At 42.1% G+C, this 24688-nt stretch overlaps 1 protein-coding gene across 1 annotated transcript; it reads left to right on the forward strand.

Annotated features, from left to right (window-relative positions):
- Window positions 1-14345: 14345 nt before the first annotated feature.
- LOC308344812 (large ribosomal subunit protein uL13-like) lies at window positions 14346-14956 on the forward strand (the record flags this gene model as incomplete). Its single annotated transcript, XM_080806614.1, is given in 3 exon segments — window positions 14346-14535; window positions 14538-14563; window positions 14567-14956. Coding segments are annotated over 3 exon segments (606 nt in total).
- Window positions 14957-24688: the final 9732 nt, after the last annotated feature.

A 24688-nucleotide genomic window follows, 5' to 3' on the forward strand; every position in this document is an offset into this window, starting at 1 on the left:
GCTATTCATAACTGATGGCGACAAGGACAGAAGTAACTAATCAACCTAAAAATGACAGAACAAGCTATGAGCCGTGACGTAAACTGAGGAAGAAAAGCACTTAGCTTTAAGCCATACTCTGTGGAGACCCAAAGAGCAAGAAAGAACATTGTGGTTCCACAGGAAGGACCTGAAATAATGACATCAGTGAATAAAAATTGAACCATGCCAACAAAGAGATTGTGTTTAAGTGGGTTAGGGCTGAGAATAGATGTTGTGTGTATTTAGAAATGGGAGGAGGCAGGAGAGCCAAGATGCTTGAAAAGAGCCACAGCTAAATTCTGTCCTTGGCAAGAAACCAAAGAATGGGTGTTTCTTTGGTCAAAGAGAAGATACCATCATTATTGACTCTGAGCTTGGGTGTCTGTTAAGGGGATAAAATGAGTGCTGAAGACACGGGCAGACACAGGGCTGTCACTAAGGAAAGGAGAAGGTAGAAAGTATGGAAATAACTCCTTTACCTCATCCTAGGAAGTAGATAAACTAACAAGGGAGGGCCAAAATTAGTCATAAGAGTAGAATAAAGAACTGGATAGGACTCCCGCCCTACCAATATGGCAGATTAGATAGCCAGGAAACCCTCCTGTTATAAAACATTGAGATTGCATAGAAAAAAATTTTGCTGAGATTACAGGAAATTCCTAATTGGCTAGAAGAATAAAAAAGAGAACTGAGCAGAAAAAAAAAATGGAGGTGCATGCACATGGGAAAGCCAGGTATGCCTAAAGACAGTCACCAATTTAATTGCCAATATTGATGCTGGAAATGGAGGGAAAGATGTCTTGGGTCAACAGAGGAAAGACTGGAGCATTGAACCTCAGATTCCCAGATTAAGCCAGAAAAATTGGAAGAAGGCTCTAGTGCTCCAGGTGCTAATCATCTCCCTGGCTTCCAGCAGAGCAAAATCCTCTCTGGACAGGTCCTTTAATAGGACCACAGACTTGATCTACCGAATCTGAGCTCACAATCAAAGATCATCAAATACGTAAGGAAACAATCCAGCACCAGGAGCAGAAGCAGGGACCTCAGATTTAGACCTCAAGGGGATTCAAACAACGGAATTATCGGGTACAGAATGTAGAATAAACGTGTATGAAATGTGTAAAGAAATAAAAGATGGTATCACAGAAATTACTTACTCAAAGCAGTAAGAGATGATCAAAACCTGCCATATTGATTAGAAAAAGGATAAAATACAATGTTAAAATTTTTAAATAAAATTGTGGAAGAAAAGGGGGGGGGAATGATGGCTAAAGCAGAAGATTAGATATAGCTAAGGAGGTTATAATAAACTGGAAAGTAAATTACCAAGAATGTAGCACAGGGAGAAAAGGAGATTAAAAAATATATAAAGAAATATTAAGGAGCACCTGGGTGGCTCAGATGGTTGAGCATCTGTCTTTAGCTCGGGTCATGATGCCAGGGTCCTGGGATGGAGCCCCACATCAGGCTCCTGGCTCAGCGGGGAGTCTGTGTCTCCCTCTCCATCTACTGCCCCCCCAACTTGTGCTCTCTCGCTCTCTCTGTCAAATAAATAAATAAAATCTTTTTAAAAAAAAAAAGGGAGGGGCACTCCAAAAGGTGACATTGCAGTTTGAATAAAACACCTTTTAAAAAAAAGAAAAGAAAAAATTAAATGATAGGGAGCAGGAATTAGATTTTTTTTTTCCTCTGTAAAAAGCCGGATAATAAATGTTTCAGGCACTGTGACCTCAAGGTCTCTGTCAAACCATTCAGCTTGCCTGTGCAGCATGAAAGTGCCCATAAGCAGCAGGTGCATAAGTGAGCATGGCTGTATTCCAATAAAACAATGATGGGTCCTAACACTTAATATTCATGTAATTTTTACTAGTCTTGAAATAATATTCTCTTTTGATTCTTTTCAACCATTTAAAATATGCAAAAAATTGTTTTCAGCTCACAGCTGTACAAAAGAAGGTGGTGGGTGGTTTCTGGTCCAACATGTTAAGAGTGTGGAAGTTGTCTCAGAGCAAGAATAAAGCAGAACAATGTGAAAATCAACAATTCTCCTTGGATTCACCAGAAAATTGAGATACAGAACAAATCCCTGCCCTGAAGACCAGACAGAAAGGGAGATACAGAGAACCAGAGCATACCCAGAACACAAATGGCCACTGGAACCAGCAAATAGCATGAAAACCTAAAAGTCAAGTGACTAATTGTGGGGGTCTGAGCATTGAGATAAAAGTCCCTTGAGGACCCAGGAGGATGCTTCCCACTTATACCAGTTTTTCCTTCAGGAGCCCCACCAGGTTCTGAGTGAAGATCACAGAATGTTTCCTTCCGGTTTCTAGCAGGCGGAGGGGAAAACTAGCTATTTTGAAATATGTCCAGACCATTCTAGTCTCCTTAACAAAGGCCTGCTCTTGAGGAAAACAGTTTGGTCAGAGCCTAAATGATGTGGGGAAAAGGACATACCCAATTCCAGCCACTTCTAGTCTTCCTGTCCCACCTAAGGGTCAGGGGAAAAAAAATGAGGAAACACAAACAACAACAACAAAAATAACCTGAGATTCTTGTGGAGGTCTCAGTGCAGGGACACTGAAAGAATGAGACCCAATCACAGGATTATAGGATGCTTTCCATCTCCCACACCTTACCACCACATCAGCAGGACTGTGTATAATAATAGGGAACTACAATGGAAAGGCCTGTAAACCACAGCCTTTATCTAAAAGGGAGGGTCTCTAGGAAAACCGAAAGACAACAGGAAAGACAAAAACAAGGACACAAGAGGAAATCTCAGCCACTGACACCACAGCTATAGGAAATAGCACCACAGCCTACAGGACTCCTAAGCAGATAAACATAAAAGCTCACGCTAAAGGCCTCTCTACCTCAGGTCCTTTTATCCTATACCTAATGTCTGACTTCTGGCCCCCCCTCCCAAAAAAAGACAAGGAATGTTAAAAGACAAAAAAATAAAGGTTTTTTTTTTGCTTTTTTTTTTTTTAAATTAACTTATTTATTGGACGGACAGAGATCACAAGTAGGCAGAGAGGCAGGGAGAGAAACTTTAACCCACTGAGCCACCCAGGTGCCCCCCAAAAAATAAAGTTTGAAGAGACATCAGACCCAGACTCAGTTTGAGAATTATGAGACTGGGATTCTAAAATAACTGTGATTAAGATGGAAGGGCTTTAGTGTAAAAAAGTGGGCCTTGGGGCGCCTGGGTGGCTCAGTGGGTTAAAGCCTCTGCCTTCGGCTCAGGTCCTGATCCCAGGGTCCTGGGATGGAGCCCCGCATCGGGCTCTCTGCTCGGCGGGGAGCCTGCTTCCTCCTCTCTCTCTGCCTGCCTTTCTGCCTACTTGTGATTTCTGTCTGTCAAATAAATAAATAAAATCTTTTAATTAAAAAAAAAAAAAGTGGGCCTTAACACAAAAACAGATGGGCAATGTAAGCAGAGCGATGGGAGCTCTAAGAAAGAATCAAAAGGAAATACTAGAGGGGCACCTCGATAGCTCAGTTGGTTAAGTGTCTGCACTCAGCTCGGGTCATGATCCTAGGGTCCTGGGATCAAGCCCTGTGTCAGGATCCTGAGCAGGGGGCCTGCTTCTCCCTCTTCCTGTACCCGCCCACTCCCACTCATGCTCTCTTTCAAATAAATAAATAATTTTTTAAAAAAAAGAAATGCTAGAAATTGAAAACACTGAAACAGAAATGAAGTACATCTTTGATGGACCCATTAGTAGATTAGACATGGTTGAGAAAAGAATCACTGGGCTTGAAGATAGGTCACTAGAGACTTCTCAAGCTGAAAAACAAAAAGGGAATGAGAAAAAGAAACAGATGATCTGGCGCGCCTGGGTGGCTCAGTGGGTTAAAGCCTCTGCCTTCGGCTCAGGTCGTGATCCCAGGGTCCTGGGATCGAGCCCCGTATTGGACTCTCTGTTCAGCAGGGAGCCTGCTTTCTCTTCTCTCTCTGTCTGCCTCTCTGCCTACTTGTGATCTCTCTGTCAAATAAATAAATTAATTAAATCTTTAAAAAAAAAAAAAAAGAAAGAAAGAAACAGATGATCCTAGAACAATAGGAGAATATAAAAAGTTGCATCGTATACTCAGTAAGAATACCAGAAGGAGAAGGAGAGAAGAAAAAGTCTAAGTAATAATGGCTGAAACTAATAGGACACTGTACCTTGATTATATGGGAATTTTTTTAATTAAAAAAAATAATGGCTGAGAACTTTCCAAAAGTAACAGCAAACACCAAACCATAATCCAGGAAGCTTATAGGATTGAGGAGGAAAAAAGATCCATATCTTGGTACATTATATACAAGCTGCCAAAAATCAAAGACAAAGAGGAGATCTTGAAAGAAGCTAAAGAGTGGGGATGTTATTTGTAGAAGAGGAAGGGTAAGTATTACATTGAACTTGTCAGAAATCATGTGGGCAAGATGAGAGTAACTTGAAATATTTAAAGTGTTGATGATAAGCTGTTGAAAGAAAAAACTAGAAACCTAGAATCATATATCCAGAATAATTATCCTTCAAAAGTGAAAAGAAAAAAAAAAAAAAGGAACTTTCTCAGACGGATAAATATTGAAAGAATTTGTTGCAAACAAATCCCAGCAAGTTATTTTGTGGATAGCAGCGAAAGTGGGTAATTAAAGTTCATATGGAAAGGCAAAATTCCCAGCATAACCAACACAATACTGAAGAACAAAGTGGGATAATTGAGGCTATCTGGCTTGAAGACTTAGCGTCACGCTATAGTAATCGAGTCAGTATGGCACTGGTGGAAGAATGGACAAATGGATCTGGGGAACAGAATAGAAGGTCCAGAAATAAATCCATGAGAACATAAATCCACGAGATCTTTGACAAAGGCCCCAAAGCAACTGAGTAAGAACAGTTTTTGTAGTCAATGGTGAGAGAATGACCAGACACCCACATGCAAAATTTAAAAAAGAAAAAAGAAGAAGAATCTAAACATGGTCTTCACATCTTTCACAAAAATTAACTCAAAATGAATCATAGGCCTAAATATACAAAACACAAATCCATAAGATGTGAAGAGGACATAGAAGAAAATCTAGGTCACCTGGGGTTTGTTGACGACCCTTGACACGCAACACCAAAAGCAGGTTCCGGAAAGACGATATCAATCAACTGAACACAGTTTAGGGCAACAGGGCTGGCTCTTCGTGCTTACCTTACATGGTGAATTCACAGGTCTTGTTTTATTATTAAGTATCAAAACTTTCATGCTACTGTGTACCTTTTTAAATGTAAAATTATGACATCATCTAAAATGTTTTTAACGTTGAGCCCCAAAATGCCCAAGACGAAATCAGGTAAGGGATCCACAGGGTCTTTGACAACAGACTGGTCTTCAGAATACCAAACGGGGTATTTCACAGCTCGTCGTATTGCTAATTAATAGAGAGGAATAACACACCGCAGGTTGAAGTCATCTTTTTTTTCTTTAGCTTGCTGTGCGCTGCAGTGAAGTCCTCTGATAGATAAACGTCGAGAACTTGGTAGCGTTAAGAGAAAGGCAAAGCTTTACAATTATTATTATTTTTCTAAGCCAAGAAATAAACCAGAAACGTTAAAAAAAAAAAAGAAGAAGAAGAAGAAGAGAAGCAAGGAGACAGAAAATTTCAGTTTTACTACACCAGGACTACAGGGTGCCACGGTTAAGTCTTCTCTGAAGTGCTCCTGGGTGCAGACAGAGGGCTGGGAGCTGTCCTCGATGAAAGCTGCCTCTGGTCCGGGGCCCTGTCCAGCGGTGTCCAGCCGCCTTCTCAAAGGCCCCAGGGTCCACTTGCTCATGGAGAGGTGCCGACGGGGGCGAGCCTGGTAAGAGCGGGAAGAGTCGAGGAACAGAGATCTGTCCTGTGTGTTCTACTGCTTTCATAGTCCTTTCTTTCTTTTTTTTTCATAAAGATTTATTTATTTGACAGAGAGCACACGCACGTGCACGCCCATGAGCAGGGACGGGGACGGAAGGGTCCCGCTGAGCACGGAGCCCGGCAATGTGGGGTTCATCCCAGGACCCTGAGATCATGATCTGAGCCGAAGTCAAGAGCGGGCTGCTCAACTGTCTACGCCGCCCAGGCGCCCCACTTGCACGGTAGTTTCATGAAAATACCAGGAAGTGGGAGAGGCTGGAGTGAGAAAGACGTCCCTGAGCCATTCTGGATGCCTGATTCCTTCTTGTCTCGGTCTCACCTCCAAATTCCACGGCTTACTTCGCAGCATCTTTGCTCTCTCTTACTCCTTCCCTCTCTGGGGCACCCTGTGTCTCTGGCTATCACAGTCTGTGGGACCTCGGCTTAAATACAGCTGTCCTACCCTGCCAGTCCCCCAAGCCCAACTCCCCTCCCACCCCCCAGCCTTAGGAGTTGGTGTCTTGGTCCTTGCTGTTTCCATTCTGGACATCATGGCATGTGCTTCACGGAAGAACAGAGACTATAAAGCAATATTCTATTAAATATTTGTGGAAATACCCACCCAACTCAGTTTAAAACCTTCCTTTTTCTATCCTGTTTATTGCACTTTGGGGGAAAATATGTAGAGGGAATGTATGTACATTTTCAGGAAATACATATTTTCATCTTTTAATATTTAGCTTCTTAAATTAAAATTACAAAGATACTCTCTTGATGGAAAAACTCCCACTATTTTTCTCTCCTATTTCTTTTGGCAATTATTTGGCATAACTGAAATAGATAGTGCTAACCTTATAATGGAATTCTACGTTATTTATGAAAGCTTCTCTTGTTTTAGGATGACTATTTTCCTTACAAGGGCAAGGGGGTGACATAAAAGAAACCGTCCTCTCCCTTCTCCCACCGCTCAAAGCTGCCACGCCTTGGAGCACTTTCAGGATACGGCATGAACACAACAAAGCCTCAACTCTCAAAGTTAAGTATAAAAATAAAGTTTCTATTGCTTCAATTATCCAAAATAGAGTGGTTTTCGAGGCAACCTCCCAAAGTTAATTCTATAGCAGCACAATTAAGGAGGCTTTCCACACTGTTCAGGAAAATTCTAATGCCAGACATGTTTTTTGCACAGATTCAGGTATTACTACAAAGACCCTTCTCCTGGTTCTGTTTTGGCTCTCAGTAACTCTTTCTTACTGTGCCTCACTTTTCAACTCTGCCACCACTAGACAAAGGGCCTCTTCCAGGAGTCAACGTTTTTGAAGACTTGAGGAAAACAACGTAAGTTTTATTTTTTTCCAAAGATTTTCATTAATTTATTTGGGAGAAAGAGAGAGTGCACACATGTGAGTAGGGGCAGAGGGAGAGGGAGAAGCAGACTCCGCACTGAGCAGGGAGCCTGAGGCAGGACCCTAAGATCATGACCCGAGGCACAGGCAGACCTTTAACCACATGAGCCACCCAGCTGCCCCAATAGCGTAAATTTTAAGATGGTAGAAGAACAGTGTTTTAAGCTGGTTGAAAAAAAAAAAAAAGATGCCCAGAGGTATTTTAACAACATACTGGAGCGTTGAGTACTTGACTCACATTATGCTTTGAAAGGTAAGAGATTGATATGTGCTGAGTTTCTTCTAAAACCATAAACAGAAATGCCAAAATGGAAGGGATGTGGGAATCAGATCATATGATGATTCTTGAAAACATAAACTGTTCATTTCAGAATCACCCAAATGAAAGAAGTTGGTCTTTGCTCTATGAGAAGTAGTAGATCGAGAATATTGCAAGTGTTTGCTTCCTTTCCTTACTAATTCATATTCTTTCCATACAGTGCCATTAAATAAAATAAGCTGAAAAACAAATTAGTGAGGGGAAGACTTGCACTGCTGGTGGGAATGTAAATTGGCACAGCCGTTACAGAAAACAGTATGGAGTTTCCTCAAACAATTAAAAATAGAACTACCATATGATCTAGCAATTCCGCTTCTACGTATTTATCTGAAGGAAATGAAATCACTGTCCTAAAAATACATATGCAGGGCACCTGGGTGGCTCAGTGGCTTAAGCCTCTGCCCAAGATCCTGGGATCAAGACCCTCATCAGGCCCTCTGCTCAGTGGGAAGCCTGCTTCCTCCTCTCTCTCTGCCTGCCTCTCTGCCTATTTGTGATCTCTGTCTGTCGAATAAATAAATAAAAATCTTAAAAAAAAAAAAAAAGAGCAAACAGTTACATGGTTCAGGGTTTATAGGATAAAGCAAACCAGAGCTCAGGAGAAGTCCTAGCTATTCCTCGGTTCTAAGATCCTGAAATCACAGTTTCTCTGAGAATCTTCACAGAAATAACACTGTGTAAATGTCATAAACAACAAAAGTCATTCAATTCAGCAAATGTTGATGGAGCATTGATAATGTAACCATTCTGGAGTACTGTATCGTCATCCACCCCATGCACTGAGTAGCAGAGAAAGCCACCGCAATTAGAGAAGAGAGAATTCCAGCAGTTGAGAGAAGCAGGGATACAAGACGAAGAGAGCAATGAGTTCCATATGCTTCCTGCAGCCAGCGGCCCAGGATTCTCCTTACAATAAATGTTTCGTTGCTTAATTGGCCTTGAGTTTGTTGTTTCCATTACTTGCCACCCGAAGAGCCTAAGGAATATAACCTAGTCACACAATGTGTCAGCCACTAAGGATACAGAGATTTAAAAAAAAAAAAAAAAAGATATGGTTTCCATGCCACACTCCCACTGCACTAACTCCCCACCAAAAAAAGGCATGGTTCCTTCCTGTAAGACACTTTCAGTACCCAAGGGAGAGGTACACATGTCAGCAGATAAATCCCATACAGTATAACAAGTGAGGAAATGTTTAGTGTTGCCAGATTCGGAAAAGAAAAACAAAAACAGGATGCCTGGTTAAATTTGAGTTTCAGATCAACAATAGACAATTTTCAGTAGAAGTGGTCCTCAAATATTTTATCTGGCAACCTCAGAGCTATACTGTACACAGATGTCAGGGAAAGGGGGGGCTTAACCCAAAGTGAGATGTCTCAGAAATTTTATTTTATTTTTTTATTTAGTTGGTTGGTTAGTTCGTTAGTTCGTTGGTTAGAGTGCTTTGGGTTGAGTTTTGAAGGATAAGTAAGAGTTCACCAGATCAAGAAAGGTGGTAAGAGTTTTTGAGTGAAAAAAGAGAAAATCACTCCACCAAAGGCATAGAAGCATGACCCAGCCGTGTGTGCGTGCAGAAAACTCCAGCATCTTGGTATCGCTAAAGGTCACAAGCTCTAGGCAATGAGATGAAAAATGTCAGTAAACATATGGGAATTAAGATGACATGCTAAACACAAACAATGATTTCTTTTCCTGTGCATATGCCCATTGGAATGTCAGGAAAGATATTTTAAAAGCAGTTAATTCATGACACTAGAAATCTAAGAAGGGCTGTAGGCAGCAGATAAAAGAGTTAAAGAATTCCTGGAAAATAGACCATTGATAGCATCAGATTAACAAAGAAATAAGACAGAGAAACTGTAGCCAAAATACACACAGAAGAGAGTCACTTCAGTGATATTTCAAGGGTAAGAACAGATTTTCCTAAGGGAACCCCAAGTTCATTGTCAATAAATAGGAGAAAAGAGAAGAGCCTAGACACGTCATTATTACAATTATTGAATGATCTGACCTGGAACAGATCATTGGATTTCTTGGATTTCCCTCCCTTCCCCATGCTGCTAGCCAAGAGTTTGCTTCCAGAATAAAGGCCTGAGGATGTTTTTTCCTAAGCCTGTCAGGGAAAGGTCCAAGTTAGAATTGTGGGTTGGAAAGCAAAGGGGGAGCCATTGGTGACTCTAGACTTTGGCCAAGACTATGCAGGAGGGTAAATTCCAAACTAGAGTCATGAACACTACTCTCTACAGAGAAGGGGGTGCCTGGGTGGCTTAGTTGGTGAAGCATCTGCCTTTGGCTCAGGTCATGATCTCAGGGTGCTGGGATCGAGGCCCACATCGGGCTCCCTGTTCAGTGGGGAGTCTGCTTCTCCCTCTCCCTCTGCCTGCTGCTCTGCTTGCTTGTACACGTGCTCTCTCTCTCTCTCTTTCAAATAAATAAATAATAAATAAATAAATAAAATCTTAAAAAAAAAAAAAAACACCCAACTACTTTTTAGAGGATAGGCAGAGGGCCCCAGCTAAGAGTAAGCTCCATAACCACTTGCTCTCTCTCTGTACATATATCTTATATGTACCTGTATATGTACATATACACCTACATGTATATATATTCTTTTTACTTTTACAAATCCTCCTGAATAAGAAAACACATTTTTTAAAGTTTTTAAAGATTTTATTTATTTATTTGAGAGAGAAAGAGGTGTGGGGGCACAGAGGGAAAGATAAACTCAAGCAGACTCCATGCTGAGTACAGAGCCCAACACAGGGCTGGATTCCACAACTCTGAAAGCATAAACTGAGCAGAAACCAGTAAAAATAAAATGTAATCTTTAAGATGTACAAAATTTACATTGCTTTTATCAAAATGTGTAAATTAAAGTAAATGTGATCATTATTTTTCATATGTTTTCAAAAATGCTGTTTTCTTCTAAAATATTTTCAGTTGTCAGAATTAAATGACAAACTACAAAATTCATGAGTATTGGATTTTTTACTCAAATTATTTTAGAGCTGAAATTTAAATTTAATTTTTAAAAAATTTCATTTAACCATTATTAATTTTTAAATAAAATACACCAAAAGCTAGTTAAAAATTTAGTTTTCACTGTCCATCTAGTTGTCAATAGAAAGAATCAGCATCATGTTACATGCCTATTACGTTCTAAACATATGTATACAAATTTAAAAACAATATGAATTATTCAACATTGCTAAATTTTATTCAGCTGTCATGTACAAGTGTTTCAAATATTGAGCTAATTTTGATCCTGGAGTCGTGGGATCGAGTCCCACATCGGGCTCCCTACTCGGCGGGAGTCTCCTTCTCCCCCTGACCTCTCTCCTCTCATGCTCTCTCTCTCTCTCTCTCCTTTTCTCTCTCTCTCAAATAAATAAATAAATAAATATCAATCTTTAAATATTGGCTAATTCAAGAGAACCTCCAGATTCACAAAGGCAAGCGAGAAAACGGATGTTCAGCCTTCTTAGAAAATAATTCTTCATTATGTGAGAAACTATTGCATTCATCTTGAGAGGAAGGATTTGTCATGATAATTAATTTGTATTTTCTCTTCCTTCAGTGATTCTGCCTCTCAAATCTTCCATGCTGAAACAGTACCTATTTCTGAACTCGATAGGGCACAACCCCCAAACCTTCATGGCACTGGGACAGGTTAGTCTCTTTTTGTTTCAAGGTTGCGGACACAAGGTGAAGAGAAGCGTTTCTCTGGGGTTTGAATGAGGTTAGCGATGGGAGCATATGCTGAGAGGATACAGATCTCGCTGTGCCAGGACCAAGTGCCTAGCCTGAGTGGAAAAGGCACCTATGGATTTTTTAACCGTTTATTTTTGTGCAGTGCCTTTAATGTCTGCTCTCAGAGTGTGGATGCCCCCACACTTCATCTTTGTCCCATGATTCACTTTTCACCCACAATCATCAGAATCAGTGTTCTGTGATCAAAACTTGAACCCACTGAGGTGCCCAGGTGGCTCAGTTGGTTCAGGGTCCAACTCTTGGTTTCGGCTCAGCTCATGGTCTCTGGGTCATGAGATTGAGCCCCGCGTCAGACTCCCCGGCATGGAGCCCGCTTAAGATTCTCTCTTTCTGTCTCCTTCTGCTCCTCCCCGTCGCTCACTACCACCCCCCCCCCCCATAAAACAAAACAAAACAAAACGTGAACTCACTGGAATAGGTGACCAGAAAGCCTGATGTGGGCATGGAAATAAACTGTTGAATCTAGACCCACAAACGAATATTAACAAGAAAGAAAAAACAAAAGCAAGAACCACCAAACTCTTAAGAAAAATCAATGCTGTGGAACAGAGACAACAAAGGCAACAAATAAGAGAACTGACACTGGAGACCCATGTTAACAAGAGGATAAGCAGGCAATGGCCAGATCCTGACAGGCGTTACTGGTAATGCTGAGGAGATCGGCCTTTATGGAGTTGTCAGAGGGCTGGGGGAAGGTTTCTACCAGATAATGGCTTTATCATATTTGGGTTATAGGTGGGCCACCGGTTGCAGTGTAGGAAAGAGTTTTGAGAGGAATAAAATTAGAGGCAGGAAACAATTTAGAGGTATATTTAATAGTATATTTAATAGTCCAGATGGGATTTGATGGAGGCCTGAACTAAGATATGGGATAAAGAAAATAGTCTGAAAGTACTCAGTAGATATAATCATTAGAACATCATGATTAGATTGGAGGTAAAGAATGAGGATAAAATCAGTCAAGGATAATATCCAGATTTTGGGATCATTGTGTTGCTAATTGATTTTGAAAAATGGGAGCAGAAGTAGATTTGGTTAAAATCAAAATTTAAAAAATACTAGTCACAACAGGAAAAAAACTGAGGTGTAGCAAGGTCAACTAACTTGCCAGAATTCATTATTGTCATTGTAGCAAATAGCATGTTAGGATTGTTTCTTATCATGTCTGCTTTAATTTACCGCCGCATAACAAAACACCAAAAGGTATTGGTTTAAACCAACAATAAACATTCATCATATCACGTGTTTTTGGTGGATCAGGAATGCAGGAGCAGCTTAGTGAGGTGGTTCTTGCTTGAGATGTCTCATGTTGCTGTAATCAAGATGTCAGCCAGGGCGATAGTCATCGGAAGGCTTGACTGGGACTGGAGGGTTCACTTCAAGATGGTGCACTCTCATGGTTGGCCGATGGTGCCATGACTGGGAGGATACTTCAGTTCCTTCCTGTGTGGACCTCTCCATAGGGCTGCTTGATTGTCCTCATGACATGGCCACTGACTTCCACAGTGAATGATCCAAGAAAGAAAGAGATGGGAGCTACAATATCTTTCATGTCTTAGCCTCAGAAATCACGTAGTGCCATTTCCTCAGTGTCCTCTCAGCCAGATTCAGCGTTGGAGGAGAATGGAGAGAGACAAGTATCATGGGAGTCATCTTGGATACCAGCTGTCATGTGTCCCTTAATTTGGCTGTGTGGCATTAAGTCACAGTACCTTCAACAGTGCAGTCTGGCTCTCAGTTCTTCTGACTTAACTGACAGATAGATTTTTAGAGACAAGCCTGTGCTCCATACCCTGAAGGCAATCCTTTATTAATATTGTATCTGTCAACCAAGCTTTAGTCAATGTTGAGCATCAGGAAGTTTGACACTGTAATCCCTGATGAGTTCCTTGAGGGCAGTAAGCCTCCCCTGATGGTGAGTAGTATAGAAGGCCTAGGATAGGTGATCTCTATTTCTCATCCCTGACCATTCTCTGCCCACTCATAAGTTCTACTCTCACCTCTCCTTTTCCCCGCCTTGGAGCCTTTGAAGCTGCAGTTGCCTCTGTCTGGAATGCTCTCGCGTGCTTCCTCCCACTCCTTCTCTCCCTTGGCTTCTTATTCTAGACTTCAGCTTCCTTGTCATTACCTCAGAGAGTGTCCCTGCTCACATGGGACTCAGACGGAGCCATGGCCTCTCATAATTGGGGGTCCTGAGCTATGTTCTGCCAGGAAGCAGGTGAAAAGAAATCTGTTTTACCTGAGGAAGGCGGCTCCATTAGCATTCTCATGGGGGAAGAAAAGGCGCCATTTGTTATGGTTGTCATGAATAATAAAGACAATTATTGCTACCATTTGTCAGGAGTTAGATAGCAGTTGTGTCCTTGTCCCCATCTCCTTCAAGAATTTACTTGCATAAACCAATAGTGAATAAAAGGGACTTTACTACAGATGTCATGGGAAAATGAGAAGCAAACAATCTGAAAAAAAAATTTCCCTTTGATGTTCCTGTTGTTCTGACAAAGGGATATTTCTGGGGTTCTTTTTGGTGGTGGGGAGAGAGAGTTTCCACTTTTTTCTTCTTCTTCTTCTTTTTTTATTTTTCCTAAGATTTTATTTATTTATTTGACAGACTGAGATCACATAGGCAGAGAGGCAGGCAGAGAGAGGGGGAAGCAGGCTCCCCACTGAGCAGAGAGCCCGATGCGGGGCTCGATCCCAGGACCCCGAGATCATGACCTGAGCCGAAGGCAGAGGCTTAACCCACTGAGCCACCCAGGCGCCCCACCACTTTTTTTCTTGAATAGGCTCTATGCCCATTGTGGAGTCCAATGTGGGGCTTGTACTCACCACCCAGAGATCAAGACCTGAGCTGAGATCAAGAGTCCAGTGCTAAACCAGCTGAGCCATAGACTCAGTCTATGAGTGATTGAGCCAAAAGACTTTATTTAACTTTCCCAGGCGACTCCCGGAGATGGCAGAGGGGCAGGTCCTGGTGCTGGACGGCCAAGGCCATCTCCTGGGCCACCTTGCAGCCATCATGGCCAAACAGGTGTTCCTGGGTCGGAAGGCTGTAGTCATGCACTATGAGGGCATCAACATTTCTGGCAATTTCTACAGAAACAAGTTGAAGTACCTGGCCTTCCTCCACATGCACATGAACACCAACCATCCCATGGCCCCCACCACTTCTGAGCACCCAGCCTCGTCTTTTGGCAGACAGTGCAAGGCCTGCTGCCCCACAGGACCAAGCAAGGCCAGGCTGCCCTGGGTCGCCTCAAGGTGTTTGATGGGATCCCACCACCCTATGACAGGAAAAAGAATATGGCGCTTCCTGCTGCCCTCACAGCGGTGCGCATGAAGCCTACATGGAAGTTGGTTTTCCTGGGGTGCCTGGCTCACGAGGTTGGTTGGAAGTACCAGGCAGTAGCAGCCACCCTGGAGGACAAGAGGAAGGAGAAGGCCAAGACCCATTACCAGAAGAAAAAGCCACTCATGAGGTTACAGATACAGACCAAAAAGAATGTAGAGAGGAAAACTGATAAATATTCAGGGGACCTCAAGATCCACGGATTCCTGGTCTGAGCCCATTAAATGCTGTTTATTAAAACAACATTACAAAACTGTTTATTCCTCAGAAAAAGTTTATTTATTTGAGAGAGAGAGAGAGAGGGAGCACACACATGCGGTCGCCAGTTGCACGAGTGGGGGAAGGGGCAGAGGGGGAGGGGGAAAAAGAGAGAGAATCTCTTAAGCACACTGGGCACTGTACATCAAGCCCAAGGTGGGGCTCGATCTCACAATGCAGAGATCATGACCTGAGCAGAAACCAAGAGTTGGACACTCAACCAGCTGAGCTACCTAAGTGCCCCCAAAGTGAGTCTGAAATAAGGAAGTTCATAAGACTTTTTGTGTCAATAATACAGGAAACGTGTCAATAATACAGGAAACATGGAACCAGGTAGAGATGTGGATATAAACCTGGGACCTAAGACTTTTTAAACATTTGTAGAAAAGCAATGAGTAAGTTGTCTTGGGCCAAGTCTCATAGGATGCTTCACATGGAGAACAACCCAGGAGATAAGTGTGAACCTTGTAAAGCTGTAATATGTCAGGTGGGATCCTTAGAAAATAGGTTCACATTACTTAAACTCAGTCTTTGGTGGCCACACTCCTTTCACCCTTCTTTTAATAACAGTGTGAATTTTGTTCTAGGAGAGCTTGCCTCCTGAATTTTCAGTCCAGGTGCTCTAGGTGGTATTCATGCAGTGTTCTACTTCCAAAGAGTTCATGTGGGGTGAATTTTATGGTATGTGAATTATATTTCAATAAAGCTGTTATTAAAAAAAATAACATTCATGAGACTCAGTCTGGCTAATTAGAATATTACATTCTCCTGGCCAGAGTGAATCTGTTCAGGGACAGTTATGTAATCCAATCAAGCTAATAAAAAGAAATGAGGCTTTTGCTGGGATTGTTGAAAGTCACACCTTAACACATTTTTTTGTTACTGAGTTGAACTGGGGAGATGATTCTAGAGATAGTTCTCTCATGGGGTCAGAGAACAAGCCCAACCTTCTCAAGATAAACATTTAGATGGTATTTCCTGATGATGTTTTGGTTTAACCTTCTTCTGAACCCAGCCTTGATTGAAGAGAGATCTTTTCTCTTTTCTTTTCTTTTTTTAAGTTTATTTATTTAAGTAATCTCTATATCCAGTGTAGAGTGTGAACTCATGACCCTGAGATCAAGAGTTGCATGCTCTACTGACTGAGTCAGCCACGTGCCCCTGAAGATCTTAAGACTTTTCAGTACCATAAGCCAATAGCTTATCTTTCTTTCCTTAAGCCAATGTGGGTTGTGGTTTTTGTTATTGGCAACTAGAAAGAAGTTCTAAATGATGACACAGCTCATACCAAAACTAGAGTGTAAAAGATACTTAACTGTAGAATTATCTAAGTTAAGGATAGTTTTCATAAGAGTGGACACCCTTCTTTCCTAGAATGGAAAGTTGGCCGCTCTTATAGCCCTTAACTTGAAGTAGGAAAGACCTGGTTAGATGACTATCATGTATTTTATCTTGGGACTAGAACTATTTATTGCCAAAGGATGGAATATTAAAAGATACAGCACAACCATGGAAGAATTTGAGTGTGTTGGCTGTTTCTTGTGGCCTATGTGATGGTGCTCCAAAAAGGAGGGCTTAGGTTGAAAGTGGCTCAATCTGATATCTAAGAGCTAGAATCAATATTTTAAAAACACTCCTAATCCTACAGGTCCCATCCAACCAGCTCTCCTAACGTACTTCTGCCTGACCAAGTGGGCAATTCCCAATTACAACAACGTGGCAGGGACCCAGGCCTGGCGCAGATTAGCCTCACCTACCTACTCAAGAATACCATTTTGAATTTCGTAAGATAGATGTAGAGATGAAGCCCTTACGCTAAGGGTTGTAGTAGAACAACAGAGCTCTGGACTCTGTTGCTAAGAAACAGAATCCCATAGGTCCAGTTCTAGGCTCGACTAGTTGTCTGGCTTTGGTTATTAGCTCAGAGAATTGCACTGAAGCAAGAGCTAACTAAATCCCAAGTCTGGCACAAAGACTAGTGATCATTTCACCCCTAAGTCTCTTGTCATACTATTAGTAGCTGAAGAGGTATAACCTCAGGAAGGGAAACCCTCCCCAGTGTCCATCTTAAATGTGGCCTTGGAGGAAAAGGGACTGTTTTGGCCAATTACTTCACTTCCAAGATTCGGGACTTTGCTATTCCTGTCAGCAGTGTATGATACATGCTATGGAGTGGAGACAACTCTCTATTTTTTTCTACTCATCTTTTCCCCAAAGAAGTGTTGATGGGAGCTGGGAAACAAAAAACAAACAAACAAACAAACAAACAAAAACCACAAGATGATGGGCAGATCACTACTCCACTTTATTATTACTATTTTTTTTTTAAGATTTTTCATTTTTAAGTAATCTCTATACCCAACATGAGGCTAGAACCTACAACCCCAAGATCAAAGTCACATACTTGGGGCGCCTGGGTCAGTCAGTTAAAGATCCTACTCTTGAATTCAGCTCAGGTCATGATCTCAGGGTCGTGAGATTGAGCCCTGCGGTTGGGCTCCAAGCTCAGCGGGGAGTCTGCTTCTCTCCCTTTCTCTTCCTCTCCCTCTCCCTTCCCCCCTGCCCCCCTCCCCCCGCTCACATGCTCTCTCTCTCTCTCTCAAATAAATAATATATCTTTTTAAAAGGGGGGTGACATGCTCTACTGACTGAGCCGGTCAGGTGCCCCTCACTCCCTCACTGTTATTCTTGATTCTGTTCCCCGGGCACTTTGATGCTGGGAATAGCGTGGTGTCAACTCCAGTCTATTGGAAAGCAGATGCTGAAGTGAGAAATGCAAGAAGTTTATTAGGCAGTGGGGGAGGATCCACAGGACATCTGATACTCTGAAAAAGAGATTTATCAGGAGTAATGTCTGTAAAGGATAAAAGGGGAGCAAGCTGGAGTGGGTGGGCGAAGCCTTCGGGGGCAGTGCGGATCATACAAAGCCTGAGTCAGTGCAATGGATGGTTCTGTAGCAAAACTGCAGTTAGAGTAGCCTGCCCTGCACGGAAACAGCTAGATATGAATAAGCCTGTCATGCTTCATCATTGCCTGGGACGGTTGCCCAGGAAGAGCATGGCCTCAGCGGAGAAGCTACCCAGCTGAGTCCTGGAGGCTGCTGCAGGAGGCTGCTAGCTAGCTGCCCTCTTCCCAGCTGGGCAGCATGTTCTTCCTTGACAGCAGACCTGATGGTCGCTCTTCCACGGCCGACACACTTCTTGGTTCTTTTTATGACCATTATTACCATAATATATCAGGTATGTTGGTGGGTGCCTCTGCGACTTTATCGTTTAAGGTGGGCTTTGCTGGATTATGTGAAGTCACCCGGAGAGCTGCGACAAGTATTTCAGGGGAGCCACGAGACGGAGCTTGGCGCGTCCTGTTTTAAGGGCGGTGTGGTTGTGTTTTGGTTCCACATGGTATTCCGGTATGGAGGTGTGGGCGGGTTGTAAAGCGTGTGTAATGGGAAGAAGGGTATGTGGGAATGTCAAGACACAAATCGAATCGTGAAAATCCATTTTGCTACCCAGCACCTGCTCATCGTTCTTAGAGCAAAAGGGTCCCAGTCTTCCTCCGTGTTGCCTCTGTCTGTCCTCCACGACCAGCCCCGGGGCTTTCCAGAGCAGCTCGTTCCAGCCCCGCCTCCAGGGGTGGGCGTGGCTCAGCCTTAGCCAATCAATGCATTGCATTCTCCCGGCCCCGCTGATAATGCAAAGACAGGCACGAGATCCAGAGTCAATAATACACGGTGAGGCTTCTTTGTTGTTTGTTTGTTTGTCTTACGATTGTTGAGTGAAAAGCGCATGTTTTCATTTTCTTCTGGACGGGAATCTGGAAATCGGCCTTGAGGCGGTGAACAGCCCACCTGACCCCTTGTAGAGAGTCTGAGAATGAAGATGAAGTCAAGACGAGTGACGGAGCCAAGAGGCTGAGAGAGGTGGGCGCTGCCTGAAACTATTGGAGGTTCTAAATCCATTTTTACCTGAGGCATGATCCCTCCTAGGGTTTGAACATGTTTTACCTAAGAAAATCAGTACATATTCATACGGTGTGTATACACACATCTGTACACATTTATATTTACTTCTGTGTCTACTGTTATGTTAACAACAAGCTTATATAGAAACCTCCGATTCAAATCCAGTACCACAGGGTTCATTCTTATTTTCTTACTTTTTTTTTTAAAGTCATCTCTATGCCAAGTGTGGGGGCTCAAACTCATGACCCCAAGATCAAGATCACATGCTCTACCAACTGAGCCAGTGAGGTGCTCTGATTTTCCTCTTTGTAATCGTCTTGTTTGACAGTAAGAGACTTGCCTCCTGTTATGGTGCATATATTAACTTATCTGCTTAATCCTCCTGTATGTAGCTGGTCTCTCATGATGGCCACCGTGCCTTTTCCCGTCATAGAGCCCTCCTCACCCCACTTAGAGTCTGACATTCTCCCCGTCTTGGCAGACACTGTTCTTACTCCCCTTGGGCTCAGGTACTCTGTGCCTGGCTGATACTGGTGCCATCCTACGTCGATATCCTTTTCACCCAACTCTGACTTGGACATCCTCTGCCAGGTCACCACTGCTGGGTGGTAGCCACAGGGTGGAGGTACCATAGATTAGCCGTTCACCTATGAAAGGACATGTGGGTTACTTCCAGTGTGGGGTATTACAGATAAAGCTATTATGAATGGTTGTGTATGTGTTTTTGTATGAACGCAGGTTTCATTTCTCTGGGATGAAAGTCCAGCAGTGAGATTGATGAGTCATACGGTAAGGTCAAGTTTCATCTTTTAAGAAACAGTCGAACTCTTTTCTGCAATGGCTCTTTCACTTTATACTCCTCAGTATAATGACTTTTTTTTGTTTTTTAACCAGTTCTTTCAGGAAGGCAGAACAAGGAAGGGAAGACAAAAGGAGAGAAGAGAAGGAAGAGAGGAAAAGGCAGAGTTACTAATAAACTATTACCTATACTGATATCCGTGTCTGATTTCTCCAATTTTTGTCTTTTGATCTTGCTTTTTGTTTTCAGACCATTGACACAGTGTTTAAATTTTTATTGCTATGTGATATTTTCTTGTAAAAGCACTTTTTATCTGATATTTTTAGCATTATTCTTTAATAGTTTCTCTATTAAAAAATTGTAAAAGCCGGGACACCTGAGTGGCTCAGTCGTTGGGCGTCTGCCTGAGGTTCTGAGCTCTGCATTGGGCTCCCTGCTTGGCAGGAAGCCTGCTTCTCCCTCTGCCACTCCCCCTGCTTGTGTTCCCTCTCTTGCTGTCTCTCTGTCAAATAAATAAATAAAATCTTAAAAAAATTTTTTTTAAGATTATTTATTTATTTGACAGAGAGACAGAGATCACAAGGAGACAGAGAGACAGGCAGAGAGGGGGGGGGAAGCAGGCTCCCCACCGAGCAGAGAGCCTGATGCAGGGCTCGATCCCAGGATCCTGGGATCATGATCTGAGCTGAAGGCAGAGGCTTTAACCCACTGGGCCACCGAGGTGCCCTTAAAAAATTTTTTTAAAGCCATGTTATTCAGCTATTATATGCATACAATAAATTTCACCATTTTTAATGTATGGGTTTTTTTTAAGATTTTATTTATTATTTTAGATCGAGAGAGTGACATAGCAGGAGAGGAACAGAGGGAGAAGGAGATAGTCTTCAACAGACTCTGCACTGAGCACAGAGCCCGGTGCAGGGCTGGATCCCAGGATCCCGAGACCATGACCTAAGATGGAACCAAGAGTCAGATGCTTAACCAACTGAGCCACCCAGACCCCTCATGCATTTTTAATTTCTGATTTACTTACATCTGTTTTAGTTTTACTTCACTCAGGATTTACAAATTTTCTTTCTAAGATCTTAAAGTGAATGTTTATTTAGTTGTCTATTAGTAATAAATTAATTTAAAAGCCTGCATTTTTTCTAAGAAGAGTTTTCCTGCATTTCAAAGCTTTTGAGAAGTATTCTTTTACTATTATTTTCAATGAATTACATAATAACATCGTGAATAAGTATTGAAGTCCTTTTAATATTATTTTAAAATAGACTTTTATTATGTTCTCAATTTTCCCCTTAGTAAGTCTGTTATTTAGGAAAATTTTAAATTTTTTCACGTAATTAAATTTCTTGTTTTATGTTCGTACTCTTAAGTTCTGGGTGTTTTTTTATTTTATTTTATTTATTTATTTGACAGACAGAAATCACAAGTAGGCAGAGAGGCAGGCGGAGAGAGAGGGGGAGACAGGCTCCCTGCTGAGCAGAGAGCCCGATGTGGGACTTGATCCCAGGACCCTGAGATCGCGACCCGAGCCAAAGGCAGAGGCTTAACCCACTGAGCCACCCAGTTGCCCCTTAAGTTCTGTTTTTATCACAAGTGATTGCCTAGAGGACACTTCGTGTGTAGTATAAATAGAGGTCTTCAGCTTCATTTCATTGATTCCAAATATCAATTAATTCTCTATTTTGAGATGTCACAACCCTTTGCACAATACTTCATGCACTCAGTCTCTCATTATTGACACTGGAGAATTAAAATCTCCAATATAATTTACATTCTGTCAATTGCCTGTATTTCTAACAAACATGTACACATAGGGCTTTGGTTCACATTCTTCTCTACCTAACTACGGCCACTTTCCTAGGTACATTGTACGTTCCGTCTCTTACGGCCAGAGTTTCTCTACTCCAACCCTTCCTTCCTTTCAACAGCCCCCTCTCCTAGCCACATCCTGGACCTTGTTACAGTTGGGGACTCTTCTACCTTTGGTATCTCACTTTGAGACCACATCCTTCCTCTCCATTCCTGACTCCCACAAAGCAGCAAACTCATCTAACCCTGCCCTCCAGCTCTCCAGGCTTTTTCCTTCCTCTAGTTGGGTTTAACCCATTTTGGATTCTCATTCTTCTCAAACTCAACTCGACCCTCATTTTCAGTCACTTCAACTTCATTCTCCCTGGTACCTTCAGTTTCCTTTCCTGCTTATTCCTCTCTATTCAATCTGTCCTACAAATTCCCAACCCTGGGTTGCTATAGTCATCTGCCTTCTCCTCTACTTACCTTCAGGGGATGCAGAATTTAATAAAGATTCTTGACTGACAAGGAGAAACCAACTGGAGCTAGCTTCAAAGAAAGAAACTAACCTGAAGATTCTAATGTGTACCTTCAGAGGACCAAGGGTCAAGAATGTCTGCCCGAGGCACCTGGTGGCTCAGTCAGTTAAGCATCTGACTCGTGATTTCTGCACAGCTCATGATCTCAGGGTCGTGAGATTGAGCCCTGTGTCAGGCTCCACTCTGGGTGTGGAGCCTGCTTAAGATTCTCCCTGGCCCTCTGCCTCTGCCCCTCCCCCTGCTTGTGTGTGCCTTTGAGTTTGCTCTAACTCTCTTCCAAAAAACCAAACCAAACCAAAACAAAACAAAACAAAAGCGAATGCAGCCTGGCCTTAAGAGGACCAGAATCACGACTTCTCTTTTCATTTTTCATCTCTGCTTTTCTCTTCCTGACAACTTCTTTCTTCTAGAAGGTTTTCTGTTCTCCTATAGTCACATGGAAGACCATGTGGACTGGATGTTCTTAGTCTCAATTTTGAAATCATGGGGAAAGAACTCTGATTGGCCCAGTTTTGGTCAGAAGTCAATTCTAGGTCAACTAGGGCCAGAAGTGCATAGTCATATTTTATAAGAATGGCAGCAGGCGATGTGTAGCACTCATCTATGAACCTATGGCCAGGGAGGATAGGATGAGCTGATGGACTTGGCTGGAGTTGAATGTACTTAGGAAATCCAGTACTGGGGTCAGAGAGATAGGCCGTGCTGATTGAAATGGTCTCACTCTCTTGCCCACTAGTAGAGGCTGAACTAGTCCAGGGCTATACCTGAACCATAAGGGATTAGAGTAGGTTCTTCCGGAAAAGAAAAAACAAGGATTATCTGACATAGGTGCTAAATGATAGATAAGGAAGCTGAAAAATTTCTTGGTGATTAATTACCATCTATTTCTTGTGAACGTGACTTGTGTAGGACCAGGCTATGAGGTAAGTAAGATTTTGCTCGGTATGTTTTCGCTGCTGTATTTGAAGTTTACAAAAATCTTAGAGGAATGCCTGGGTGGCTCAGTTGTTAAGCGTCTGCTTTTGGCTCAGGTCACGATCCCAGGGTCCTGGGTTCGAGCCCCACATCCAGCTGCCTGCTCAGCGGGAAGCCTGCTTCTCCCTCTCCCACTCCCCCTGCTTGTGTTCCCTCTCTCGCTGTGTCTCTCTCCGTCAAATAAATAAATAAAAATCTTAAAAATAAATAAATAAATAAACCTTAAAAAATCTTAGAATGTTAAAATTTTCCACAGTCATTGCTAAATATTAAACTTTTTTCAAAGTCAAATGTTAAAGACTTTAGATAACTGCATTGTTTACTTCCATTAGTTAAGATAACCAACAATCAATTAATTAAACTCATAAAAAATAAAAATAATTAAACTTACAAAATCAAAATAAATTTATATGTGTTCTTTGTCTAATAAACATCATAGTTATGTAAAAACACATCAGCTTCAGGGAGTATAGTTTTGCTTTGAGCAAATTCATGTAGATATGAATTCTGCCCATATTTATGCATAAAATAATTAAATACGCTTTGAATATAAATGCTATAATTATTCAGAGTGCCTTTTTACTAAATATTTTTTTCTGCCTCCTTACAAATTATTTTTTGAGGAATCATAGAGGGTAAATATGAGAACACACAAAAAGTAAGACAAAAAAAAAGAAATCTTGTTTCCTTTATTTTGTCCTGGCTTAGTTTTTCTTTTTACCTGGCTCTTACTCTCCTTGAATGAGCAACAACCCCAATGGGAGTATTCGAGAAATTGAGAAAAACCAAATACACCAACACTGAATAAAATCAAATGAAATACTCCCTCTCCTTCTTCTCCTCCTAGCTGTTTCAATGTGAGCTTGGTTTCTCTACAGTTTTAGAGAGTAAAATTCTCGTAAGATCAGCTGCTGTAAGTGTTCTGTTCTCTGGCAGAGTTTCTGAGGAGCAAAGCCCTTAGTGGCTCTGGTTGTTTCTACTATTCACACTCAGAGAGATTTGTTCTCAGTGGAATTGCAAATCTCTGAATTTCCCCTATAGATTTGTCATCTGTAAGAAAATATTTGGAAAGAAGCCAGTGAGAGATGTGGCTATAGCATTAATGATGCATTTTTCTTATTTTTAAATACAAGCCATGAATGTCCTATGGTTAAAAAAGAAAAAAAAAAAAAAGGATTTTCTTTTTTCCACGTCTTCCTGGAAGTGACCACATTCTGTTACATACCAGGGAAATATATATATATTTTTAAGGATTTTATTTATTTATTTGACAGAGATCACAAGTAGGCAGAGAGGCAGGCAGAGAGAGGGGGGGAGGCAGGCTCCCTGCTGAGCAGAGAGCCGGATGCGGGACTCGATCCCAGGACTCTGGGATCATGACCTGAGCCGAAGGCAGAGGCTTTAACCCACTGGGCCACCCAGGCACCCCAGGGAAGTATATTTTCAGCATAATATCTCAACTGACTCTTTTTTTTTTTTAAATTTATTTATTCGACAGATAGAGATCACAAGTAAGGAGAGAGGCAGGCAGAGAGAGAGGAAGGGAAGCAGGCTCCCTGCTGAGCAGAGAGCCCCACGCGGGGCTTGATCCCAGGACTCTGGGATCATGACCCGAGCC

The sequence above is a fragment of the Martes martes genome (genome assembly GCF_963455335.1).
Source record: "Martes martes genome assembly, chromosome: 6".
Classification (NCBI taxonomy): Eukaryota; Metazoa; Chordata; class Mammalia; order Carnivora; family Mustelidae; genus Martes; species Martes martes.